Source organism: Epinephelus fuscoguttatus, linkage group LG18 (assembly GCF_011397635.1).
Source record: "Epinephelus fuscoguttatus linkage group LG18, E.fuscoguttatus.final_Chr_v1".
In the NCBI taxonomy this organism is placed as follows: Eukaryota; Metazoa; Chordata; class Actinopteri; order Perciformes; family Serranidae; genus Epinephelus; species Epinephelus fuscoguttatus.
Genome location: NC_064769.1, coordinates 40,248,518 through 40,270,237, shown reverse-complemented (window position 1 = coordinate 40,270,237; position 21,720 = coordinate 40,248,518). Strand labels below are relative to the sequence as shown.

The 21,720-nt window shown below is 41.6% G+C and overlaps 2 protein-coding genes across 2 annotated transcripts in view; both read left to right on the top strand.

The window, feature by feature from the left end:
- Positions 1-1,370: 1,370 nt before the first annotated feature.
- On the top strand, positions 1,371-4,627 carry LOC125905938 (uncharacterized). Its single transcript, XM_049604268.1, is given in 1 exon segment — positions 1,371-4,627. A coding segment is annotated over 1 exon segment (1,497 nt). The 3' UTR covers positions 2,868-4,627.
- Positions 4,628-6,838: 2,211 nt separating this feature from the next.
- The window catches only part of LOC125905936 (scavenger receptor cysteine-rich type 1 protein M130-like), a 362,554-nt gene continuing 347,672 nt past the window's right edge, over positions 6,839-21,720 (top strand). Inside the window, exons 1-4 of the mRNA XM_049604264.1 lie at positions 6,839-6,972; positions 11,177-11,308; positions 13,558-13,720; positions 13,830-13,942. Coding sequence (XP_049460221.1) covers positions 11,200-11,308; positions 13,558-13,720; positions 13,830-13,942 — 385 coding nt within the window. The 5' untranslated portion in view covers positions 6,839-6,972; positions 11,177-11,199. The remainder of the gene's footprint in view (positions 6,973-11,176; positions 11,309-13,557; positions 13,721-13,829; positions 13,943-21,720) is intronic.

Genomic DNA, 21,720 nt, shown 5'->3' with positions numbered 1-21,720 from the left:
AATACTTGAATTTTAAACATGCAATAAATCATGATTAATAAAATGAATTGTTAGACAGCCCTACACTTGAGCGTTTGGTTGATTCCTCTTTTTGTTATATCTGATGATGTTTTTTATGAACAGCTGTGGTTGATTTTAAACTCTGTGTAGGAGGTGGGTGTCTTTAATCATGTTAGTTATGATATCGTATCTACAGTATCAGGAGGTGTACGTCACTGACTTGTATTTCTTTTATCCAAAGAAATCATAACGTGATCCATCCTCAAGCTTCCTCTGAACCTGTTACCATGGCGACGTGAGTAATACCAACACTCCTAAAAAATCAGAGTGTTTTAGTGTTCAATAGTTTTATTCCAGAAATGTGTACGTGTTAGCATGGAGTCTGACTGTACGCATCTTTAAGTGAAATCAACTCAGTTTAGGCCATTTTGGTTGAAATATTTTCTTTGGCATTGATCATGCTTTTTGGTGATGAGACTGATTATTCTGAATGATGAACTGATTGACCTAATATCACTGCTTAGTTTGTAAATATATAGTTTGGATATATTGGTTCATGTTTTGTTGCTAGTTTGGCTAACATTCTTTATTACAGGCCACAGTGATGTTTCATTATTCCGTTCGATGTTCAGTACATGTCCGTGAAGATTCTCAGTCATCCAGGTCATGGTAATCTGAAGTGCTATATCATAGGCAACTGGACTTGCCTGAGTTTCTTGAATACGTTTTGCCTCTCATCCATGAGGCTTCTTCAGTTCTAAATGACTGGTACAGAGTCACAGTCTTTAAACTCTGTGTGGGTGTGAACCCGTACAGAGTTGTTAGGGTCACATGTGAGTCGTTCATGTTAAGGTCAGGTGGGTGCAAGGGTGAATGGGTGTGAAGTCATCTGGGGAGGGAACTCAAGACTGCACTGTAGGTGGATGATTAGTGGTGTCGTAGGCCACCTGTTCTTTTTAACAATGGTCCATCCAGTTTGACATAGATGGCTTCTTTTACTCCTCTTTTTTTGGCCAGAGAAGACAGATGGTATGAAAGACCCACATGATGGAGGGGTGGGCTAACAACTCACATGTGTAAGGTTTCACATCCAGACAGGGTTTAAAGCCCCCAACACCACACCAGTCCGTTAGAACTGAAGAAGCCTCTTGAATGTGAGGCAAAACATCTTCAAGAACTCAAGCAAGTCCAGTTGGCCGCGAATGTAACACTTAGAATCTATGTTCAGTTGTGTTTGACTCATATATTTACTTTTCTACAGGAATGTGTCATCCAAATATTATAACATCCCCAAAGTTCTGATCCATTCAGGATCTCCTACTCTCTACAAGCTATATTCAGAGAAAGAGAGTATTGGAACTCTGACAAAAATGACTCTTGGTGAAAAAAATCCAAACAAGAAAAACAAAACCATCTTGCTTGTGGGTGAAACAGGAGCAGGAAAATCTACTCTGATCAACACTCTGGTCAACTACGCCATGGGAGTGGAGTGGGAGGACGATGTCTGGTTTCAGATCGTAGAGGACGAGAAGAGACGTCAGTCACAAAGTCAGACATCAGATGTGATCGTGTACAAGATCTTTGGTTTTGAAGATTAAACTCTGCCCTACTCTCTGACCATCATCGACACTCCTGGATTTGGGAGCACTACTGGGATTGAACACGATGCCATCATCTGTCAAAGATTATTTGACTTGTTCTCCTCACACGATGGCGTCCATGAGATCAATGCAGTGGGTCTGGTGATGTAAGCAACTGATAATCGACTGAGTGATCGACTGAGGTACATCTTTGATTCAGTCATGTCTCTGTTTGGAAAAAACCTGGAGGAGAAGATTGTCGTCCTCATCACACACTCAGATGGTCTGACTCCTGAAAATGTTCTACGAGCTCTAGAAGACGCAAAAATCAAATGTGCCAAAGATAAGAAGAATCAGCCTCTTCATTTTATGTTGAATAACCGCCAGAGCACAGAGAGAACAAAGCCAAATAAGGTCATTTTAAAGAGTGTGTGGGATGTAACAATGAAAGGAATGAAACAATTCACTGATTTCCTGAAAAAAACTGAACCTCAGAACCTGATGAAAACCATCGAAGTGTTGAGGGCACAAATCAGACTGACAGCCTGCTTCCAAAACCTGCAGGAGAGGATCGAGCTGACTGAACTAAAACAGAGAGAAATCCATCAGACTCAGGAAGCTCTGGAGAAATATGAACGAGAGATGAAGAAGAACGAGGAGTTCACTGTAGATGTTGATGAGGTCTACACAGAAAGAGAACCTATCTATGGTGGAATGTGGTGGTTGGTGTTCTTTCAGGGAGCTGTCTGCTGTACTGTCTGCAAGGAGAACTGTCACTATCCTGGATGCACAATGGCCTGGAAACCAGAACACTGTGAGGTCATGAAAGATGGCCGCTGCACTTCATGTACCGGGAAGTGTCCTGCATCAGCTCATCTGAAAGAAAACTGGAAGTTTGTGACCAAGACAAAGAGAGTTAAAAAGACTCTACAAGCTGTGAAAGAGAAGTATGAACAGAGTAAAACAGACAGTAAGAAGACATCAAGTCTTTTGGAAGATCTGAAAAAGAAAATGGAAGAACTTCAGAGAGAAAAGGATCAGTTCCTGGAAGAGTCCTTCAATCATGTCATCAAACTGGAGCAGAATGCCCTGAAAGTTAATGCAGTGTCCACTCATGTCCACTTGGACCTCCTGATTGAGAAGATGAAGGAGAAAGGAGACACAGAGAAGGTCCAGAAACTGGAAGAGATTAAAAGACGAATGGATGAAGGAACCAGATCAGTGTGGCGCTACATGTCTGCAGCTGGTAAAGTACTGAAAGAACAAATTCCACGGGTGACTTTTTAAACTTAATACAATTTTGGGACCCATTGACTGTCAGTCTGATGATGTTGAAGCATCTGGGGGTGAGGGTAGATATTTTGGGCTGAGCCAGTGGATATCTGAGTCAAGACTTCCTCTTCTGTGCCCAAGTTATTTTGGCTAATATAAAACATGTAAACAGATATCTGCCTGTGAATGTGGAGATTTTCTTTCTAAAGCTAAATCATTATAAGATGATAGTCGACGGGCTCTGAGTTTGTTTTTCAGCCAGTGCGCTCTGCCTCTCCACACAGACCTACCTGCTGCTCAGACATGACTGGTCAATAATATTCAGACTGCAGATGAAAGCCAGAACACTCCTGACACCAAAATCTTGACCTGACACCTCCAGATTCTGCAAACATATATAGATAAATGTTTCTAGACATTAAACATAACAAAATATGTTTTTTATTATATTTAGTGTGTGTGTGAGGCAAGGAAAGATTATTTCTATAACACATTTTGGTAACAAGGCAGTTCAAAGGAGAGGGAGGAGGAAATCAAACCAGTTTAGCACTGTGCCAGAGTCCCAGTTTCCCAGTCGGTCTGGTAATATGTTGTGGTCGACCGTGTCAATTGTGTCACTGAGATCCAGAAATACTGAGACTATAGTTCTGCCACTCTCTGTGTTTTAAGTGAATGTCATTGAAGACTTTAACAAGGGCTCAGCTAATTTGTCCATTCATCTATTTTTCACATTATTATTTAATTTCTATTTGCTTATGGAAAATTGTAAAACATTTTGTCATAGATTTTGTTTTCAGAGGTCATTTCTTATTTAGTTTTATGCTTGTTTTTGTTGGAGATAAAAATTTATTTTTTTATTGATGAAATTAAAATCTGTACTGCTGGGAGGAAATGAAGAAAGGGAAGAAAATAACAACATAAAAAAAGACAAGAAATGAAGTCCATTATCTGTCAGCATACGTCTTGCGTCACTTCATGTGTGAACAAAGTGCTTTCACTAGTTTCACAGTGTACAGCAGAAGCAGATACATCCAGTATGTACACTGTGGCAGTTGATGAAATAATCTCAACTCAATGTTCACTTGTTCTGGAGCTTTTGACTGAATTTGAGTGTTTCACCTGTCAAGCCAACATGGATGAGACGTCGTGGAGTTGCTCAGAATCATGGGAAGTAGATTCAATCTGTTGATGAAGACCATGTGATTCGGTCAAAAGCTCTGGATTGAGATGGAGTGAGGACGCCCCCTGCTGGTTAATGTTGAGTACAACAGCTCTCTCCTTGCTCAAATCACAAATTAAGGTCACATGGTGTTGGACAGAAATACTTTTATTTATCTGTAGTTTCTTTGTGTTGGTTCATTGTTTTTAATCTTTTAATGGATATGAAGCTGTCATTGATTCTGATGTTGACAGACGTTTTAATAAACTCTTGTTGTGACAGTAACACAACACTGACATATATAATAAATACAGTATAAACATATAAATCAGTTAAACATGACGTTTTCTTCTCATATTAATCAGCTTATATTGAGCATGTCGCATGTAAACTCAGATTGTCGTATGTGCTCTGATTTTTATTACAATCAATATTATTACATGTTAGTTACCCGCTGTCTTCATGTGTGTTCATGCTTGTAACGACTAGTTAAAACATGTCACTAAGCCACCGACACCCCAAAACTCTGCCTTTCTAACTGTAACTGTATTTAAGGTGTGCTCAGTAAATGAATGAGTAAATGAAATAAAGAGCAAACAGCTGAAAATGAACTAAACCTGCTTTGTTGCTTTAAACAAACATGATTCAACAATTTGGCACAGTGGTAGAGGGTCATGGGAGGATGCCAATGAAGCAATATTACATCAATTGGCCAAAGGGGGGCGCTATAGCAACCCATTGAAATGTCAAACTTTGAATGTGCATATCTCATGCCCCGTATGTGGTAGAGACATGAAACTTTGCACAGAGATGCCTCTCCTCATGAGGAACACATTTGCCTCAAGAACCCATAACTTCCGCTTATATAGATTTTCCGCCATTTTGAATGTTTTGAAAAACACTTCAAATGGATCTCTTCCTAGGAAGTTTGAGCGATCTGCATGAAACTGGGTGAACATAATCTAGGGAGCAATATCTAAAGTTCCCTCTTGGCAAAAGTTGGAAAACTTCCTAAAACTGAGCTTCTATAAGGCAATGAATATTGCGGAGGGCGTGGCTCATCACATAAAGGTGTAGAACATCTCAAGGGTTTCACCCATCACCACGCAACTTTGTAGGCATATGACCACACATAATCTGAGGGGACCCCTCCATTATTGACCCCATCAAACAAAATGGGGGCGCTAGAGAGCTCATTTCTTATCTAGGCCTAACCGCCATATGGATTTTTACTGAACTTGGTAGATATGTAGAACAGGACGCCTCAAGGTGACTGGAGAAATTTAACTCTAATTGGCAACTGGGTGGCGCTATAACAACAGAAAAATGCTTCAAAATGGCTAAAATGTGACCGATCGCTGTGGCTCCCCCTGTGGACCAATGTTGGTGTTGTTTCTAATGTTTGGTATGACTAAGTCATGGTATGGTATGCTGCACATAATCACGGAAACTGTCAGTGTGTCATTCTGTCAGTCAGTCATTCTGTCTGTCCCACGTTTTTCTACTCACTGACGTGGTCAATCTACTGTACTTTCAATAAAGCAATCGTACTATCAGCTTCACAAACACTCTGTCTGAATACATTGCTCTTCTTAATGGGTTCAGTTGACTATTTAATCTGCAATTTCCTATGACCTGTGTCCCAAACACACACCATGTGAAACTGTACGTGGGCAGCTGTGCACTCAGTGGGTATGGACTAGTGTTTCTATATTGTTGACAGTAAACAAAACACTCTGAGTTTTCTCCATGACTGAATATAGTGATAAATCCTACTGGACCTCAGACACTAAAATAGCTACTGACAATGCCACAAACATTCATCCTGAAAAATCAGCTGTGTGAGTGAAATGTTTAAAGGAGCACTAACCACAGTGAACTGGACCAGTTAAAAGCTGCGCCTGTTGTCAAGTGGCAACTGACACTGACACTTCAACTGACAATCTCTATTTCAGAGCCAAAGGAGACGTACATGCTTCAAATGACTGGTTGAATGGCTGTGAAGTTTAACATGAGCACTAACCACAATGCACAGGAACTGGCCTCCCCACACACATTCATCGAGAGATGAGCTCAATAAAGACGGTCTGGACTGCTTCAAAGGTGTACCCCATGATGTTCACGGCATACAGAAGGTAAAAGGGGTCTGCAACAGCAGTGCAGAGGTCTGGTAGGTCACGCAGCACGACGGCCCCCTCCAACACAACAGCCACGTCTTGAACATTTGGTGATATGGCACAGCATCATCTTCTATGATGGCGTGGAGGGCAACAGACACACCTCTGAGGATCCTTTGTTCATGGTCAGTGTCCTGAGGAAAGTAACTCTGTAAATCTTTTTTCAGTCTGTGGAAGTTTTACAAAGATGTGTTAAAGTCTGACTCAACAACAGCATCTCTTTCAAAAACCAGTGACACTGTTGTAATCACACAGCAACTTTGTTGTGATGAGTTTTGTTAAAAGGACAGTTTGATGAAAGATGAACAGTTGTTAGAAAACATCAATACAAAGGTACAAGAAGCTTGTGGATCTAAAAAGTGAAGCTGAAACATCGACTGTACCTGTAAATTATATATTTTTATAGTTTAGTTTTTTATCATGTAAATCTCGTCACTGTGAAACCTAAATCTGAGGACATTGTATAAACTGTATAAACTGTCACATCCATCCACCTCAGGTTTATTTAAAAATCCCTGTACATGAATCTTTCTATATTGATCTTATTATTCCAGCGCCCTCTGCACTCTGCACCATCCTACTGTTTACACCTACAGCTACATTTATATCTGCTCATAGTTAATTGTTGGTGTTTGTCTTTGTCCGTCTTTGTTGTCCTTGTTTTTATTTTTGTGTGTATTTTTGTGTTTGTAGATTACAGCAACCTCCAGGACTAAAAAATAAAACCAACACTGGTGACAAAACCTGCAGTTCCTCTACTGTCCACTAGAGGCTGGCTTCAACAGTGAGTCAGTCCCCACAGACCTCCATGTTAACATGTAGAAATAAACATGTTTACAGCCTGGTACAAAAAACATTCATGACAACTGTATGGGGCTGAATTTAGATAGAACTCACCTGTTTACATTTTATTAATGCTTAAATGTTACGCATCATTAAGGGCGGGGCCTCTTTGAGTGACACACTGTCGATTTATAGTGAACTGTCAGATCCACCCCTTGCTCCTCCACTCCTCCACTCCTCCACCCTCTTGTCACTTCAGGCTCCAAAAAAACAAGATGGCGATGACCAAAATGCCAAACTTCAAAATGGGTTTCCCCAAACCAGCGTGTGACATCACGGGGGTTACGTCCATGATTGTTTTTACGGTCTGTTGTTACATAGGGTCAAATTCCTTCCATGTGTTCACGTGTTTGGCCGATAAAGTTATTCAGAACTTATCTGATTGTTAAATAATTCAGGAGAGTGAAATGTTTGTAGACTGAAGAACAGTGAGAATGTCAGAGTAATAAAACTTGTGACATGGAAATTTAAACGAGTGAAAATACAACAGGTATTCTGTCAGTGTTATTTGTTCCCCACTAACAACAACAATAGTGACTCTGCTGCTGCTGCTGCTGCTGATGATGATGATGGTAACACAAATACACAGTATCTTCCCCCTGCAGAGCCACAGAGACACGATTTTAGTTGTGTGCATGTGCCAGTTTCAGTGCCACCATTTTAGACGTACACATGTGAGCTCAAGAGGGCGGGGGGCAATCAGAGGCTCACAATCCCAAAAACGTATCAGTTTTTAATTCAGCCAATCACATCACAGTAGTGGGAGGAGTCAACATTTCAACAGAATATCTTTACAAAGCAAGGCATTTAAAGACGTCACCTTGGACTGTGACAAACTGTGCTGCACATGTTTACTGATGTTTTATAGACTCAGTGATTGATTACTGAAAAACATCATCATAGATTCATCAATAATCAATATAATGGTTATTCACTGCTGAAATTCAGTCTCCTCTGAATGACTCTGCTGATGTTAACATGTCTACAGGAAATAACAAGAAGACTCTGACCACATTAATCTTATAGGAACATCTCAGCCTGGTTGTCATGGTAACAGAGACCACAGTCCTATAATCAGTAATTTATCAGCAGCTTCTTATCTAATTAAAGTTTATCAGTTTCACAGAAATGCAGTTCAGAGAAGTGAGGCCGCTCTCTGCTCCCCCGCCTTTACATGCTCGCAGTCTTCACTTAGCAACAGTTGTCATGACGCTGATGTGCAGATTGGATACTTTCACACAGACACACTGAGAGAAGCCCAATAGAGACAGAGTGCATTTAACTCCCGCCCCCACCATTGACTTTGTATTACCTGAAGGTGCCTCCTTGTCTTTAACATCTAGCAAACACAAACTACCTAAAAGCTGCTCTGTGGTGGGATGCACTACCAACACTGCAAAGAATTCATAACTAAGTTTTCACAAACTGCCCAACCAAAAAACTGAGCTTTAAAACAATAAGACGTGAGGCATGAGCAGGAGGACATGAGGAAACTGTGGGACCCTGACACTCAGTATGCAGACATGCAGCCAGCATTTTGCTAATTTGGCCAGACAAACTGTACAGGTTGAAGCTAACTAAGCTATGTAATGCCTGGTTTTGATCTTTGGTATCTTAATGGGGATTTTACCTTGTGATTCAATAAAATAGATGAAAACATCAAAGTATGTCACCACTGGCCGTTCAGTGGGATCTTTTCTACAAGATAAGCAAAGAATAGAATAGAATAGAATAGAATAGAATAGAATAGAATAGAGTTTATTGCCATTTGCACAGGTACGTTACAGCACAGGCACATTGGAATTCTTGTGCGTCTCTCTTTGTCAGCTTAGTTAAAAAAAAATATAAAAATATAAAATAGACACGTTTAATTAAGACCTAAAATAAATAAAAGAGCAGCTCAAATAGTGCAAACACACAAACATACAAATCCACTCATGAGTGGTAATACAGTACACTGGATGTGGAGAGAACCCTGTATAAAATAAATATAAAAAGATGTAACGAGTAATGACATTCCTAATACTGATCACTTATTGCACATAATATATTGCACATGTGGAGAGTGAGTCCATTACAGTATTGCACATTTTGTATCTGTGTATATGTAGGGACAGGTAGTGTCAGTGAGGAGTGAGATATGTCTGTCCCTCCTTCATGTCCTGTGCCACCAGTCTGACAGTGGATGGAAAGAAGCTGTTGTGGAACCGGGCCTTGACAGTTCTGATGCTCACAGGCCTGCGCTGTCTCAGGTTGTAGCCTGACTCCACCCACTTGAACAGGGCGTGAGCTGGGTGATGTTTGTCCCTAATGATGCTGTGTGCTGTTCTCCTGCAGCGCTGGGTATATATAGTATCAGTGGAGGGGAGGTCAGAGCCAATGACCCTCTCTGCAGTTTTAATGACCTGTTGCAGTGATTTCCTCTCAGCCAGGGTGGTGTTACCGTACCACACTGTTATACCACTGGTGAGGATGCTCTCAACAAGTCCTCTGTAGACTTGGGTGAGGGGCTGGTGTTTGAGTCTGGCCTTCTTCAGCAGCCTGATGAAGTAGAGTCTCTGCTGAGCTTTTTCACTGTTGCTGCAGTGTTTTTCACCCAGCTAAGGCTCTCTGTGATGTGAAGGCCTAGGAGCCTGTAGCTGTCAGTCCGCTCAACCTCAGTCCCCTTGATGATGAGAGGCTGCAGAGGGGGGGGCTCTCTTCCTGAAATGCAGAATGAGTTCTTTTGTTTTGTCTAGGTTGAGAACAAGATCACTGTCCTCTCCGTAGACAGTGATCTTGTGGACCAGGTCCCTGTACGATGACTCATCCCCCCCTTTGATCAGGCCGAGGATGGTTGTGTCATCCGCATACTTAAAGATGATGTTATTGTCCTGAGTGGAGGCACAGTCATGTGTACAGTGAGAAGAGTTAAGGGCTGAGACAGCAGCCCTGGGGTTTTCTGTGCTCACTGTGAGCTCAGCAGAGACCTTCTTTCCCATCCTCACCACCTGTAGTCTGTCTGTGAGGAAGTCCAGGATCCAGTTACAGGTGGGTGTTGGTACTCCCAGGTCTGCCAGCTTGGCAATCAGCTTCATTGGTCTGACTGTATTAAAGGCGGAGCTGTAATCCAGGAACAGTGTCCGTGCGCAAGTGTTGGGAGAGTCCAGGTGCTGCAGAATGGAGTGAAGTGCCAGTGCCACCGCGCTGTCCACTGATCTGTTCGAGCGGTAGGCAAACTGGAGGGGGTCCACTGTGTCTGGGACCACAGAGCTTATCTGCTTTAACACCAGCTTCTCAGGACGCTTCATGGCAACTGAAGTTAGTGCAACAGGTCAGAAATCATTCATTGTGGTGGGTGGTGTTAGGTGGTCTTTGTACACCTCCGCCAGCTGTTCTGCATAGGCCCTCAGGACTCTCGGTGCCACACGGTCAGGTCCAACTGCATTGTGGGGGTTCACCTGCCTCAGAGCCCCAAGGACCTGTGTGTGCGTCAGTTGGAGTGCATTCTCATCAGGGTCACAGGGGGCCTTTTGGGGAGTGTCTCTGTTGTGTTGGTCAAACCTGGCGTAGAAACTGTTGAGGCTGTCTGGTAGAGAGGCGTCCCGGGTCACAGTTCTGTTTGTAGATGTTCTGTAGTTAGTGATTGATTGCATTCCCTGCCACATGCTGCTAGTGTTATTTTCCCTGTAGCTGCTCTTAAGTCCTTGCGTGTATGTCCTCTTTGCAGTCTGGATGGATTTTTGGAGGTCGTATCGGGCCTGTCTGTACTCCATGATGTTTCCTAATTTGAAAGCGGTGCACCGATTTCTGATCTTATTGCGTACATCCGCATTAAACCAGGTTGTCGGTGCTCCAGGATTGTTTGACAAGGACCGCTGTTCCTTCCCCACGAGTTTTTCCGCAGTCTGTGGCGCTGCGGTCGGCTCTGTAAACATTGTAACATTGTCAGCACTGGTGCAGGCTCACTGTTGGAGGGTTTTATAACTCACTTCCTCTCCTGACTAGTTGGTTTGAGACGGTACTCAGTGTGGTGGATGAAGTGGATGTGGGGAGGGAGAGGGTGCGGGGTTTGATAAAGGCCTGAAAAGTAGCTGTAGGGAGGTACAGAGAGGCAGGATGTGACAGATATATTTCAGTAAAGCTCCACCTCTTCCTGTGCGCAGATACACACTGAGGACATAACGTAATGATCACAGCGGACACACAGGAAGACAGACGGACGGGCAGAGAGACGGTCCACCTGAACATGGATCACCTGTCGGTACTGGTGCTGGTGCTGGTGCTGTGGAGCTCAGGTAGGACTCTGCTTAAAGATGATGTGTTATTATTAATATTTGTACTGAACCTTTAAATCAGAGAACAAACTGCTCACACACACCAACATCAAGTTTTATTCTGTTCTTCTTTCAGTCAGTTATCCAACATCTATTATCTATTATTCAACATCCAATCAGTGTGCTTATATTCAGTGACTATCTCAGATGGACCAATCGGTTCATGTACAGGCCTCACTTAAACAGTCAGTGGGACTGCCCAAAATAAGAAGAACACACTGACCGCATTAATCTGATTTTATCAGTTTCACAGAAATGAACTTCAGAGAAGTGTGACGATCATCTTCCCTGGACAAAAACTTTATTTAGTTTTTGAATCTATTTTTAGTCCAGTTTTATTTCTGCAACATCAAATCAATTTTATAAATTAGTATAACTGAGTAATGATCTGTCTGTGCAGTGGTTCTTATCAGTAGTGGGGGAGTCCGCCATAGATTCAGACTCAGGACAGATGTGTAGGAAACGATGCTGCGTGTGATGCAACATCTGATTGGTATCAGCCTCGATGTTTCCTGTTCACTCTCCTGCAGCCTGATCAGAGCTGCTGAAAGTTACGCAACATTTCTTGTGTGTGTGTATGTGTGTGTGTGTGTGTGTGTGTGTGTGTGTGCGCGCGTGTCTGTCTTCGTGTGTGTGTGTGTATGTCTGTCTCCATGTGTGTGTTTGTGTGTGTCTGTCTGTCTCCGTGTGTGCGTGTGTGTGTGCGTGTGTGTGTCTGTCTGTCTCCGTGTGTGTGTGTCTGTCTCCGTGTGTGTGTGTGTGTGTGAGTGTGTGTGTGTGTGTGTGTGTGTCTGTCTGTCTCCCTGTGTGTGCGTGTGTGTGTGTGTGTGTCTGTCTGTCTCCGTGTGTGTGTGTGTGTGTGTGTGTGTGTCTGTCTGTCTCCATGTGTTTGTTGGCAGTTCTTATGGCCCAGGGGTAGAAACTATTGCAGAGTCTGGAGGTGTGTGAATTAATTGACCTGTAGCGCCGCCTGGAGGGCATCAGTTCAAACAGGTGATGGGCTGGATGTGAGGGGTCTGTTGTTGTGGATGTGATCCTGTTGTGACAGCGGGATTTGGATATGTCATCCAGTTTGGGCAGAGGGCAACCAATGATTGTTTGAGCTGAGTTGATCACTCTTTGGAGGGTTTTCCTGTCAGCTGCCTTGGAGCCAGCATACCACACACACAGAGACAGTATGTGAGCATGTTCTCCACAGAGGAGCGGTAGAAGGCCAGCAGCAGCCTCTTCTCCAAGTTGTTTTTCTTGAGAACTCTCAAGAAGTACAGCCGCTGCTGTGCCTTTTTCACCATAGCTGTGATGTTGGTGGTCCAGGAGAGATCAGCTGAGATGTGGGTGCCCAGGAACTTGAAGGAGGTGACAGTCTCCGCACTCTCTGTCTCTGTCTGTGTGAGACAATTTTGACAGTCTGTGGGCGGATTGTGAGAAAGCTCAACTGGACAAACACAGGGGGGCTTTTATTGTGAAGCAGTCACACGAAACACTATGTGTTTGACACTAAGGTAAAAAATGTGTCAACCAAACAAGACAGCGGCCATGTTGTTCATCTTGTTGTCAGTGGATTCATCTGATATATGATGGTGAGTAACAGACAGATTATCAGACGTGTCTTTGTGGTGGTTTCACGTCTGATGGTGGTTGTTTTGCAGTGATGGCTGAATGAAGCCTTATGAAGCTTTGCAGCTGTCTCTCTGTTAGTGCTGAGAAAGATTCAAAGCTTCACGGCATCAAACACAGTAAACACAGTGACACCTGGTGGCTGAAACACCACAACACAACCACCATTCTAATAGTTTTAGTCTGGTGTGCAGTAAAAGTCCAAGAATCATGTCTGTTATTATATCTGTCATAGGTGTGATCAGAAGTGCTGCATTAAATGTAGATGGTTTGGTGTCATATGTTACAGTAAAATAATAGTCGACAGGCCGACATATAACAAAATATATAAATGTACCTTACTGGTGTAGTTAGGCACAGTGTCACTGTGGGCTCGTTATGTCTATATGTATATGAAAATATATATTCACAATTTCCCCTCAGGGATAAATAAAGTATTTCTGATTCTATTCTTATTAATTCAGCAGCAATTTAGTAATCACTATTTTCACAGTTAGTTTTACTTTGTAATTTGACATGATTTTAAAGTGCCACTACTTCACTTGTATTGTCTTTGAGTTCTACAACCAGTCTGTCTCATCCTCTGTGCTCAGCATCCGAGCCTCCCACCATCGCCCCAGAGCTGACCTGTGCCACTGGTAATGGTGAAATGTACCGAGGCAGGATTGCTGTGACTGAATCTGGCAAAACATGCCAGAGCTGGTCGGCTCAGACGCCTCACCAACATGACAGAACGCCAGAGAACTACCCCCACAAGTACTGTAACTGAAACATGTTGTTTTTCATTAAAGAGGGACATATGGTCTGTTGCCTTTACTGTTGAGTTGACCTGTGTTCATCATTCTTACTGTCTGTCATTTGTCAGAGGCCTGGATAACAGCTACTGTCGTAACCCTGACAATAAGAAGATGCCCTGGTGTTACACCACTGACTCTGAAACCCGCTGGGAGCACTGCAAGGTGCAGAGATGTGACACAGGTACAACTAATCAATGATGATGATTCTTTACCCATTTACAATAATAATGACGGTGATGATGAAGGTCAGTGGAAACACGTGTGTTCAGAACAGGCCGATTGCTGGGCCTGTGGTATTGCAGCTTGTAGCTTTCTGGAGAACGGCTCATACAAACAACTTCATGCTCGACACAACACTTCCTTAGATCCTGACCAATACACCTGGGCCCCAAACAGCTAGAGATTTATTATGAAGTTTACACATGAAAATATTGAATCATGTTGCTATTCTGACTCACTGGACCCTGAAATAATTTACAACCCCCCCAAAGCACTTAAAATATGCAAATCATGATATGATGCATTATTATTCTCAAACTATCCAGAATTGAAAGCTTCCCCTTGAACAGATGTTAGATTGCATGTGTTACAGTCTCAGTGTGTAAACGGTGAAATGTAAATCAAGGCAGCATTTACCCTGGGCCCCTAAAACACTAAATAAAAACACACCCAAGTCACTTCTACTCAGAGACACGCTGAAATATACTTTGCAGATGTATTAATTAATCCAAATAGGTGTATTAGTTGCTTGCTTCGACATAACCACCATGGGTATAAACTAGAGCATGGCTTTAATTAGCGGAGATATTTTGACAGCAGTGACATCATTAGCGTCAAACTTAAACAGTGGACATAGATGAAGACATGCTCGACTCAGTTCACAGAGCTCTGGAGCCTCGCCCTTACTGCTGCACAGATCCTGTTCACGTGTGTATTCAAAGATTATTATTACTAAATGTGTTCTGTGTCCAACTTGTGCCAAATTCAACACTGCACGTCCTTAGTTTGTCCTTATTTATTTAGTTTATTGTTCATCTTTTGTTTATTTGTGTGTCATATCAGTGATGTGACACATCTATAGTCTCAAGTTTCATTCCAAATATTCAAGTGTCATCTATATATTTAGATTTTATTCCATATATTCTGACTTTCATTCCATGTACTGCAACTTCACATTATATATATATGTAATAATGTCCTAAATGGCATGCCATAATATAGGGGTAAAAATGGATACAAACTCTCCTGATGTGTACTTCACAACTGGTTTCATGTTTGAAGTTATTTATTGTCATATGAACAACAGCTACAGAGAAGAAGCCACTGGCAATGAAGACGGGTGAATGAAGTAAAGATAAATGATGGATACAGATTACAAAAGTACAGATATGTGATGGTTAAGATTTGACAAAAAGACTTTGGCGCTGAAACTCTACAGGGAGATTTTGTAAGTTGAGGGCCGTCTGCCCTGAGCAGCAGCAAGATGAATCTCCCCATAGAGTCCAGACACAGGTGGTGACTCTGATGGACTGATTAATATTCATATGCTTCGTTAACTAACGTTACGACCTTTATTCATTTAGGTTGGACCTTTCAAACTACAAATATTTCACCAGTCAATGTGAGAAATCAATGCTAACATTCAAAAATAGCTAACTGTTACCCTATTTCGTGTGTAAGTGTGCACGATGAAGAGACAAAAGTCAATTTGACAAACTTTATTTTCATTTCCACAACATGGCCAGTCCGCTTCTCCTGGCAGCCTGCAAGAGACAGAAAAGATGATAAGCACATAACTCCAAGAAACAAATCCCAACTTCACCACTGTATTTTTATTTTTGTCTTATATTTTGTCTTTTAGCCAGACTGAAGGCTTGGGGTCCGTCACTCTGCGTAATTTAGTGTTGAAACTGTTAAATAACGGGATCCGGCATTAACTCTGTTAACTGTTAACAGCAGCTCAACAATCAGTCCTTCATCTCGGAAAAACTGTGGTTTCAAAACTGCGCTATTACCTGTAGCCACCAGGTCAGTTTGCTTTGCAGAGGAGGAGACCTGACTGATAGTTTATAGTTTCCCATAAAATCACATTAACAACACACCGAAGGCATCCTTAAACTTCACTATGAGTGGATCCCAAGTCTCTTAAACTGCAGCTACTTTCCTTACCGGTCCGTGTACTTTGCGACCATTCGTTTCTCGTTTTGATGTTGGTAAACAAAAAATGGTAAACGAGTAGTCTCCCGTTTGTCTTTTGGAAATTGGAAATCGAAAAATGAGCTTTTATCTGATTCTCTATTATGTGTTTATTAAACACAAGTTGGGAAATAAAATAATTCTTTTAATCAAGCTTGCCTTGACCCGGAAAACGTTATTCTTCTTTGTTCGAAATGGCAGACTACACAACGGCGCATTGCTGTCCCCCTCAGTCTGTCTGTGAGTTTTATCCATGATGAAGTTACATATATACACATATATGCATGTATATCTATATCTATATCTATATATATATATATATTTGTGTGTGTGTGTGTGTCTAAATATATATATAAATATATATATATATATATATGGTCGCGTCTCTCAGGTGAACTTATGAATACTCTCGTTAAATACGTCTAAACTCGGATTTTCAGTTCTTAAAAAATCGGACAATATCTTTGAGTTCATTCCTGGCCGTCCCTTTTTGTTCATTAACGTTATGGCTGACAACACAAGACAGCGTAAAAAAGAAGCGGATGGTGACAGCAGTAGCAGCGACTCAGCTGTTATGCATGAGCTTAAAGCACTAAATGCAAAAATGGATCGTATGCAAACTGCTGTGGAGAAACAAGTTAATAGTAAAATCGACGATCTGCGGGGAGTGGTGGAGAAGCTGATCGCTGAAAATCAGGATGCTTTAAAGAAGGAGCTGGAGAAAGTTGTGAAGGAGCTACACACTAACTTTGACCTGGAAGTGGGCATCCTGTGTGCGCGAATGGAGAAGATTGAGCAGTACATTGAAAAAAAAGGCCACACAGAACAAACGGTTCGATCCAGATGTCTCTCTCATAATAGCGGGGCTGCCACAAGAGGACAACGAGGATTTAAAGGCCAAAGTGGAAGACCTGTTGCGCGTAGGCCTCGAGTGCTACCCAGAGCCTGAGCTAGTTGCTGTGGAGCGCATTCAGGCCTGAGGGAGACAATCAGGGCTGGTTAAAGTGGAGCTGCGCTCAACCCAGGAGAAGGTGGCTGTGCTCCGCAGAAAAGCCAAATTAAAAAGCAGCGACAGTTTCCAATGTGTCTGTGTCGTCGGCGAAGTTGCACGTGGAGCGACTAACGGATCTAAACATCAGGGCATTGTTGCGTGAAATCCCAGCCGGGAAAGAGTTCTACATGACTGCAAATGGGCGGCTGGTGAAACGCATTCCCCCGGGACCCGGTGAGAACGCACGGGGGAATAGACCTGGCAGCAGGGTGTGAGGAGGTCATGCCCAGCCCGTGAGTACAGAACAGTTTCTCCTGGTTAGTTGGAATGTTAATGGTTGGACGTCAACAAACTGTGAGCTCAGAACTATATTACTCAACTCTGTAAATCCTGATTTCATTTCATTAAATGAGACTCATTTAGCCGAGGACTCCCTTTCATGAATGGATTCATGTGGTTCGGTCACAACCGTGTCGTGCACAGGAGAGCTGTCAAAGCCTCCGGAGGAGTGGGACTCTGTGTCAAGAACACTGTTTTAGAACAGTACTATGTTAATATTGTGGATAAAGTGCACGATGGAATTCTTTGTTTACGTTTTGTACATAGAGAGTTGCAATATTCTTTTGTTATTATTTCATGTTATTTATCCCCAGAAACGTCAACATGGGGGCAGAATGCAGACACTTTTTTCAATCATTTACTGACGCTAGTATACACAGTTAAGGTTGACGCAACTTACATCTGTGGTGATCTGAATAGTCGGATCGGGGATTTAAAGGATCATGTCGACTCAGATGACATTCCCCAAAGAACTGTACTGGACACGGCTATTAATAAACATGGACAATCATTTATTGATTTCTTGAAAGACTCTAAATGTTGTGTACTCAGTGGGAGATTAAACCCAGAACAGGATAATTTCACATCTATTTCTGTAAGAGGTAAAGCTGTGGTAGACTATATAGTGACACCACAGGTCGATTTAAAAACTTGTCTTGAGTTTAGAGTTTACATGCCTTCACAACTTATAGAAAGCGTTGGCTCTGAAGCTACTAAACAGCTGGATGTGCGCAGTAAACTGCCTGATCATGCGCTGCTCTGTGTCCGTTTTCAAGCAGCTGAAGTTACTAAGCAGAGTGTAGACTTAAATCAGGGGATAAAAAGGAGTAGGCTTAAACACCTCCCTGTAAATTTTTTATGTTCCGAGGTGTGTCATGATGCCCTTTTTGGGATCATAAATCAACTGCAAAATGGCAGTAGAACTCAGGAAAATATAGATCAGTGTTACGGCAGACTTTGTGATATTTTGCATGGTGAACTAGACAAATACTGCACAGGTAGAAATTACGTGAGGAAGAGGAACTACAGAATTAAGCAACTTTTTTGGAACACTGAACTGAATGAATTACAGTATAATTTGCGAAAGGCAGAAAAAATGTATCTAAGCTGTAAAGACAGTAGAAGGAGGATTTTGCATGAGGAATTTAAACTCTGTCAAACTCTTTTTGATAGAAGACTGTGATTTTTCAAGCGGCGTTTTAGGAGAGGACAAGCTCTACAGTTGGAGCAAATGCAATTTAGCAATCCTCAATTATTTTGGAGAGAAATAAACAGACTTGGGCCACAAAAGAGTAAGCTGATCCCTTTGGAAATAGTAATGGAAAACGGGGAATCTTCTTTTGAAAGTGAACAAGTATTAAAAAAATGGGAGAACGACTACAGCAGCCTCTATGCTTGCAGTAATGATGTGCTTTTCAATGATCAATTTCTAAAGGAGACTTGTAAATTAAAACGTGATCTTGAAAGGAGGATGTGTAATTCACATACAGTGTATCACCACAGTGACATGTTAAATAATGAAATTACATTAATGGAGGTGCAAGATGCTATAGATCGCGCCAAAGTAAAAAAGGCAGTGGGCGTGGAGGAGCTCTCTAATGAGGTGCTCAAATCCCCCAACTTGTTGACTGTGTTACATCCTTTATTTCAAACTTGTTTTAATACTGGCATCACACCGTCCATGTGGGATAAAGCAATAATTATTCCCATCCCAAAATCAGTAACAGCAGACCCCAGAGTCCCCCTAAACTATAGAGGCATCAGCTTGCTCAGTACGGTTTACAAGCTCTATTCTGGCATTTTAAATAAGAGACTCACTGATTACTTGGAGTTTAATAACGGGTTGGTGGATGAGCAGAATGGCTTTAGAAAAGAAAGAGCTTGTATCGATCATATTTTTGTTATTTCATCAGTCATAAGAGCAAGATTAGAGGAGGGTAAAAATACATTTGTTTGCTTTGTTGATTTTAAAAAGGCATTCGATTGGATCCACAGAGACTTATTGGAGTATAAGTTGCTCTGCTCTGGTATTCATGGTAAATTCTATAATGCCATTAAAGCTTTATACAAAGCCCCAGTCACTTGTATTCAGTTAAATGATCGTAGAACTGGCTGGTTTCCCACACCTTATGGTGTAAAGCAAGGTGATGTGCTCTCGCCAACCCTGTTTGCTTTATATGTGAATGATCTGGCTCAGGAAATTAAGCAGGAAAATTTGGGAATTTCAATTGGAAATATTAATCTGAGTATTCTTTTATATGCTGATGATATTGCCCTGGTGGCTGAAAATGAGTCTAATCTTCAGAAAATGTTGAATATCATGGAGGGGTGGTGTAGTAAATGGAGACTCGCAATCAACAGGGAAAAAACACAGATTATACATTTCAGGAGGAAATACGAGCAGCAGAGCAACTATGGATTTCTTTTTGGGTCAGTGAATTTGAGCTATACCCCCTCTTATAAATATTTCATTTTAATATCAATGAATTTATGAATTTTTCAGAGGGAAGGAAAATGTTGGCAGACTCAGCAGGTAGAGCTCTGGGTGCCATACTAGGTAAACTGAAACTATGTCCTGACCTGGGTTTTGTTACTTACACTAAACTATATGACTCTATGGTTGCTTCTATCCTTTTTTATGCAGCAGGAGTGTGGGGCGCTGAGGAGGCTGCCGAATGCAAAACTATTCAGAATAGAGCTTTGAGGTGCTTCCTTGGGGTGCATAAGTACACTACTAAGTTAGCTATTGAAGGTGATACAGGTTGGGAAAGTTGTTTGGCAAGGCACAGATGTGAGATGATCAGGCTGTGGAACCACCTAACTCAACTGCCAGAGGAGAGGTTAACAAAAAGTATATTTAATTGGAATAAAGTACACAACCATGCATGGATCAGAGAGATATCTTCAATTTTTTCACTCTTGGATTTAAATGCACATTTTATGAATAATTTACAGTGTAATTTAAAGGTGGTCAAACAGAAACTGTCATTGTTACACCAACAGCAATGGAAGGTGGATATTTGGAAAAAAGCAAAACTGAGAAACTATATTCAGATTAAAAGTGAGTATTCCACCGAACCTTATGTTTCTTTTAATTTAAAGAAAGGACAGAGGTCCCTCTGTGCTCAACTAAGAGCGGGTGTTTTACCCTTGGCAGTTGAGGTAGGTAGGTATAAAAGGTATTCCTGAAGAACAGCGATTGTGTGTGCTTTGTGACCTAGGAGTTGTGGAGGATGAATTTCATTTTGTGTTCCATTGTCCACTTTATCATGGTTTAAGAAACATTTTATTTGAAAAGATCCAGGTAAAGAATCCTGATTTGTTTTGGATATCTGAATGTTCTATGTTATGTTGGCTGTTTAAGGAAGAAGTGTTTACTTTAAGTAAGTTTTTGGAGAAGGCATGGCAGCTACGAAGGAGAACTCTGTATCCGTAAGCCGCATTCCGAGTATATTGACTGTATCCTTTTTTGGCTGTCTTGGATTGTAATATGTGTATTTTAAGCGAGTGTCTTGTAAGCCCGTGCGGGCTGGGCACCCTGGTGTGCAGGACACTTTAATAAATTTGTAACTAACTAACTATATATATATAGACACACACACACAAACACAAGAGACTTGGGATCCAGCCCCTGCCTGTCTCACAGATCATGAATGTAAACACCCCCATGGCCCCACGCTACTCATGACATCATCAAGCTCTAGGCAAGGCAAGGCAAGGCAAGTTTATTTGTAGAGCACAATTCGTACACAAAGCAATTCAAAGTGCTTTACAGAACAAGAAAATGCATTAAAATCACAATACAAAAGAGAAGAGTGCAGATAAGATCCTTTCAGTCATATGCACAGTGAAATAGAGCTGTTTTGAGCCTAGATTTGAACATTGTTGTCATTGTTGAACATTTGAACTCTACTGAAGTAAGAGACAAGACCCCTATATACATGTTTTTGTCTCAATTTATAATTTGTGTATGACTATCCTTTGATATTTTTCTGTATTTGTACAATTTAATTTCTCCTTATATGTGCTGTTTTTTCTGTGAATGAAAAAACCCTTAACACAGACGCACTCTACAAAAAGGGGCAGAGCCGCCTCTTTTTCTTAAGGAAGCTGTTGACAGGATCAAAACAGTGAAAATCAAAGCAGTGAAAATCCCATTACAAACTGACCACAGCAGTTTATTGACATCAACAGAAAGATGTGGCCAAATATACCTGTGCAGTTACTTGGAATGAGTTGCTGGGCAGCAGAAAGGCGCGATCTTGGAACTAGGGAAAGCAGAATACAGATACAAGTGTTTATCAACACAAGTATACAAATGTGGTTGTTGTTGATGTGTTCCTGCTTGTGTTATACCCATTTCACACTGGTCAAAAATCTCACTTAAACCCACTAAGATCTGGCTTTTGTGTGTAATGGGAATGTGTACACCT